We start from the raw sequence: 6226 nt of genomic DNA on the forward strand, positions 1-6226 counted from the left end.
GTTTGTGTGTGAGTGTGTGCGTGTGTGTGTGTGTGTTTGTGTGTCTGTGTGTGTGTGTGTGTGTGTGTGTCTGTGTGTATTTGGTATTCTCTACATTATGAGGACCAAATGTCCCCATTTTGACCTCGTGGGGACAATTTTTTTTGGTCCCCATGAGGAAAACAGCTTTTTTTATTATTTTTTTTATTTTGTGATCCCATTCACTGGAACGGAGGCTGTTCAGATAAAAATGCAGGGCCGGATTAACCATATGGTGATTTGGGCACCATGCAGGGCCGTATAAATGTTCTCAACTAGCATGAACTGTAATACTTAGTGGAGTATGGTATAACTACCCATATTAACCAGCCAAACTTGACCTCTTGAGCTGGACTGAGATCCGATCATAAATTACTACAATTATGTGCATTAATTTGTTTGCTTTCTAAATGCACAGTAAATCACATAAAGTTGTATTAAGATCATTTTTCATTAAAAAAATCAGACAAATACTTGTCATATCTGATTTTCCTGCACCTCCTCTTCAGCTCCTCCAGAAATCAGGGCTCATCTTTCTCCCCCGTGTCTTCTCCTTCTCCCTCTCTCTCCGTCTCTCCTCTGCTGAGTCTGAATCTCAAGCAGAATGTAGGTCAGCAGTCGAGTTACCAATCAGAAACAGCTGTGTTTGTTTTTGTCCATAGAGTGAGCGGAGGTCAGCGATTTCTGCTTTCTGTCTCATTCTTCTTGTTGTTTCCCTCTGACTTCTTTCCCCTCTCTCAGTTCCCAGTCTAAAAAAGTAACGTTTAGTAACCCTTTTCTCTGATTTATGATAATGATAACACCCCAGCTCTTTCTATCCTAACAATATGTATTGTTAGAAGGAGTAGGCCGGTTAAACCAAAATTAAAAATCTGTCATTATATGTTCAACTTCATGTCATTCCATTCACTGATAAAGAATCACAGCAGGTGAAATTTTACTAGTATAGCTCTTTTAAAAATCTTTAATCACTGAAGCCCTTGCTGACCTTAATGGACAGAATTTTCATTTTTGGGTGAACTGATCTTTTAATGAAAATAATAATAATAATAATAAGTTAACATACTTCTTCTGCTGACTTATGTTAACAACCTTGAGAAAGAGATTTTTTTTTTTTTTTTTTTTGTGACGTGCAAACTTAAACATTTGGTTTTGAACACTTGCTTTTCAAATTCTGCTGAATTGTTAACAAGAACACCAAGTTCTCACAAGAAGAAACATCTTGTGATAGCCATCATTTTGTAGCAAAAGGTTTTATAATATCTGTCATGGAATTACACTACAGCTATTAAATTTCCAGCTATTGCAAATAATTTGAAAAATATTTTTTATTTGCATATATATATATATTTTTTTTTTTCAAAATCAGACAAACCTATTTTAAATTATTTAAATTCTTTTTTAAATTTAACTGATCTTTTAATGAAAAAAAAAGTCAAAAACTGGGAAAATAATTGTTAACATACTCCTTCTGCTGACTTAACCTTGAGAAATAGATTTGTTTTTGTGACATGCAAATTTAAACATTTGTTTTTGAACACTTGTTTTTCAAATTCTGCTGAATTGTTTACAAGAACACCAAGTTCTTGCAATAAAAAAAATCAAGAATGACATGTGATAGCCATCATTTTGCAGCAAAAGGTTTTTATAAAATGTATACCTGTCATGGAATTACATTATAGCTATTACATTTCCAGCTATTTCAAATAATTTAGATTTTTTTTTTCAATATAAACATGCACGCAAAACGTTATTTTTTTACACTTACAAAATCAGAAAAACGTATTTAAATAATTTGTTAAATTCTTGTTTTGAAGCTCTAAAAAGTAGCCTCTTTAAAAACAAAAGTGCACAAGGATGCCGACCGCGCCCTAGACGTCTTTTCTATCATCAGCCAACTTCGCTGGTGTCATTTAATGATAAATACGAACTAATTAACACCTTACTTTTTAAACGTCAATAAGTGAGTTGCAGGAGTATTTGAATGTGATTGCAGCTCAGTAAACGATCAGAAACCTGACTCTCAAGAACATTTCCTTTCGCTGACTTCTTCCAGAGAGGCAACTTTGTCGCTGCCAGCATAGTTCCACAAACGAGGTTACAAGAAGTCACGCCCAACATTTCCGTCGTCCAATCAGCAGCTCGTATAGTGTTCGTCAGACCAATGAGCGATTTAGGGGTTGAGTCTCACGTACTGTTGCTAGGGCATGGCTGCAACATTGTTACTATCGCTGACTAACCAATCATGTGACATTTCGCAATGTGTCAACATCTTTCCTGTGAACTTCTCTCTTTGAAGTCTTTGATTGGATACAAATGTTTCTAGGTTCCGCCTTTCATACTTTTCTGTTGTGTGATTGGACGAAGAAGCCATCGATCGCTCTCCAGATTTTAGTTTACGTGCAGTTTGCATTAATTTTTGTTGAGAGTCTCTACGACTCAGAATAGAACTGTTCACATCGAGAGTCATCACTTTTTTGTTTGTTTTGTTTTGTTTCCTCCCTTTGTTTTGCACCATTTGTTAAACAGTGCACAATACGGTTTTTTTTGTATTATTTTTATTTCTGTAAATACATCAGGATGGAACTTAATTCTCTTCTACTTCTTCTTGAGGCAGCAGAGTATTTGGAAAGAAGAGACAGAGGTATAGCCTAATGATGTTTGTGTGGTCAACCCAAAAAATATTCTTTGTAATGTTTATATATTGTTGTTGCACTGGTCTAATGTCACTTATAAACCTGCCGGCTGAACAAGTGCATTTAATCCAAGCCCAAAAGCACGATGGCATCATAGTTATTGAGTCTATAATTATTCAATAATCAGAGATATCGGGCTTACGTGAATGCCATTCGTCCCAGCCTCTGTTCAAATGTGACTTCGTTTCATTTTCCGGGTGTTTGCTTGCTTTACAGTAAGCTGATAGAAGCATAATTGGTCAGATATGAAAACATATCAAGTGCCTAACTTTCTAACATTCCCATTTGCGTTGACTGAGTCCCACACGTCTGTATTTAATGCTGGTTTGTTTACTTTCTCACTAGAAGCTGAACACGGTTACGCATCGGTTTTGCCGCACGATAGCGACTTCTCCGGAAAGAAAACGAAATCATCTTCCATTTCAAGAAAACCCCACAACAATAGGTAAATGCAATACAGTGGCATTGCTATATTAATGGATGAATACATTCAAACGATGTTTATTCTTCATGCAATCGCCATTTTTGTTGTTGGGCTTGGCTGTGTATAAATATTGCCACGCGTACAGCGTTAACTCTCTGCTGCTTTCTTTCTCTTTTCCACTTCTGTCATCTCCCTTCAGCGCAGTCACTTTCACCTAGAAACACCACACTTTTCATTGACCAAGAACTTTTAGTTGTTTACAGACAGACGACTGGCAACGACTGGTACAATTTAAAGCATTTATCACACAGGCGCGTGAAGTGGCTTGTATGGAATTCGCTGGTTTCCCTAGAATGTTATATTTCAAGACTAAAGTTTGCGTGCATAAAATTTGTCCTGCATTGCATTTTGTTCATGCATTCTTGCATACAAACAGTAACTGTAGAATTAATGTGCATGTGCACAAATTGCCTCACTTTAACTTATTGTTGACTTTAACAAATGTAAGCATTAATGTGACACATGAACATGTCATAAGACAGTATGCATGCGTCTAGTAGTGCAGTTTAGGTGTGGTTAAACTCTCACTGTTGGGTGTGGTGTGAATAGACCCAAGTCAGCTGCTGGAGAGCTTTGACCCCTGGATCTGTTTTGCTGCATTAGCCTCCTTTCCTTGCAATGTCAAAGCAAAACAGCAGGAGCCTAGTGTGCAGCCCTTCCCCCACGTATGCATAGAAAGCACTGAAAAAAAAGGAAATCTATGGAATTAGGGCTGTCCAGGAAAGCTGTGTTTTACCTTTCCTTTTGTTTTTTACCTAAACTTACTTTGGAATACTATTTGAGAATTGCTTTCCAAATTGCAAAAACATCTGCTGACATTGTGGACTTTTTCTGACACCATAAATTCTGCACTAGCCTCAGATACTAACATCGTGCCTGTACTTTTAGCTGTCATGTGCGGCAATTTCATTATGCATTATAAGGGAAACGTGGCATCTTTATTTTTGCAATCCCGAATGATGACGCTAGTGGCGTAGAAACTGCATCCTGCAGCTTTGACATACAACAAACAACAACTGTTGCAATGACCCATATATTTTGTTTTTATCTTGCATGCATTACAGTCCTGTTTTGTTTGTGTTCGTTTGGAGGAAATGTAATTGCCCCATCGTGCACGCCAGCATTCATGCCCTGGATTAAAATAGCAATGCGTTGTGGCTTGTTGTGCTTTACTTACAGTGATATTGGCCTAGTAGACACAGTAAGGCGATGCAAAATTATTGTGTTTAATGTACAATCTAGAATTCAAAGCAGAACAGCATGTGGTGTGTGAAGGGGCCAGGGAGCACCAAAAGCATTTCATTCATACATTCATTTATTCATGCATTTGTTCCAAGTGAAAATGAGTAACATCTTGACCAAGTGGCAAACAAGAGTGCATGTGTGGTGCTAACAGACAAATGCAGCCCTTTGAGGTTCCTTTTGGAAAATTACATGAAGTACATCACCATTAATTCAACACAAGACTTACCCATGCATATTTTTTGAAAGGAGAAGTGCCTTTATTGCATCTTCTTTTAAAACATTTTTTTATTTGTATTTTTTACTTTTTTTAGGGTGTCTTGTTTTAAATTATATTAGGAATCGTTTTTATCCAGAAAGTACATTAATAGACATTTTTTTTAAAAAGTGGGAAATATTTTAATAAGATTATTTTCTTTTGTTTGTTTGTAAAAATAATATTGTTAAATAAATGCATGCAATTAATTGAAGTAATGTTATTAAATTATTTTAAATATAATTTTTGCCATGAATATAGCCTTTGATGCTGATATGGCATAACCTGATGAATGTTTATATAAATCACCATAAATTAATTAATTATATTATAGATTATAACAGCATCACTCTCATTAGAAAAACATCCTGTAACAGTTGTTCACTTCTGCCCCTTTTATTTATATTTTTAGTAAAGAGTCGGTGTGCTTCTTATTAATTTATTATTATTATTATTATTATTATTATTATTATTATTAGCTGAACTCATCTATGCTTTTGTTTATTTCCTGTTCAGGTCATCACATAATGAGCTGGAAAAACACAGGTAAGAATATACCCGACATTTAAGAAATGCCTTTGAGAGGGCTTTTTTAAGGATTTTTATTGCTTGGTGAGTGAAAAAGTTGATTTCAAACCCTGAAGAAAGAGGTGGCTGTAGTTGGTAACATTGCTAAATAAGAGTTAAAGTAAACTGGTTACAGTATGTCAGACAGTTTTGTGCTGTTTATGTTTGCGCCAGGAGTCGAGCGTGTTCTCATGTGTGAGATGTGTTTCCCGTGTGCTGCTGATATCTTGGAGTTTGCTTGTCACATGCTTGAGTTTGAGGAATTGATTACTGCTGCTCTGTGAGAAATATGTTCAGTCATGTCCTTCCTCAGAATGGAGCTTCTGAAGCATTAGGAAAAACAGGAAAACCATACAAGCAGGTTTATGACATACTTTTGAAAAGACAAATAGAAATACAAAGGAGAAAAACATTCTAATGTCATGCAATTTCCTGCAGCATCATATTTTTAGTTAATGCTTTTAAGTTATAATTAATCAAAGGTATGAGAGGCCATGCTATACTGTGAATATAGTCATATTGTGGCTGGAGATTGTTGCTCGAATGATGCACAGCCTTATTGATTTTTGAAAGTTTTCTAATTTATGTTTGTGCATGACTGAATGTTGAGGTTTGTCTACCTTATTAGCATTTTAAAGTAAAAACATTCAGATTGGAATTCAGACATTGAACAGTAAATCCAAAAAACTACATCTGAATTCAAAATTATGACAATTATTCACAGAGAACAATTATTTATACAAGGAAATGATTATGTTTTAATATGTATTCAAACAATAAATATATAGCATGGCAGAAAATTTTAAAAGTACTGAAATAACAGAAGGAGAAAACCAGTCTAATATGAAAACTAAAATATTGCTGAACTTTATTACACACACACACACTCTCTCTCTCTCTCTCTCACACTCTCACACACACACACACACACACACACACACACACACACACTCTCTCTCTCTC

At 35.5% G+C, this 6226-nt stretch overlaps 1 protein-coding gene across 2 annotated transcripts in view; it reads left to right on the forward strand.

Moving 5' to 3' along the window:
- The first annotated feature begins 2459 nt into the window (after positions 1-2459).
- LOC107757594 (max dimerization protein 4-like) overlaps positions 2460-6226 on the forward strand; it is a 12929-nt gene continuing 9162 nt past the window's right edge. The window contains exons 1-3 of one of the 2 annotated variants that reach the window (XM_016575112.1): positions 2460-2662; positions 3060-3159; positions 5213-5242. In XM_016575112.1, the coding sequence (XP_016430598.1) occupies positions 2599-2662; positions 3060-3159; positions 5213-5242 (194 nt within the window). In that variant the 5' untranslated portion in view covers positions 2460-2598. The remainder of the gene's footprint in view (positions 2663-3059; positions 3160-5212; positions 5243-6226) is intronic. The other variant, XM_016575113.1, reaches the window with a different exon arrangement.

This window comes from Sinocyclocheilus rhinocerous, unplaced genomic scaffold, assembly GCF_001515625.1.
Source record: "Sinocyclocheilus rhinocerous isolate Xijiao unplaced genomic scaffold, SAMN03320098_v1.1 scaffold323, whole genome shotgun sequence".
In the NCBI taxonomy this organism is placed as follows: Eukaryota; Metazoa; Chordata; class Actinopteri; order Cypriniformes; family Cyprinidae; genus Sinocyclocheilus; species Sinocyclocheilus rhinocerous.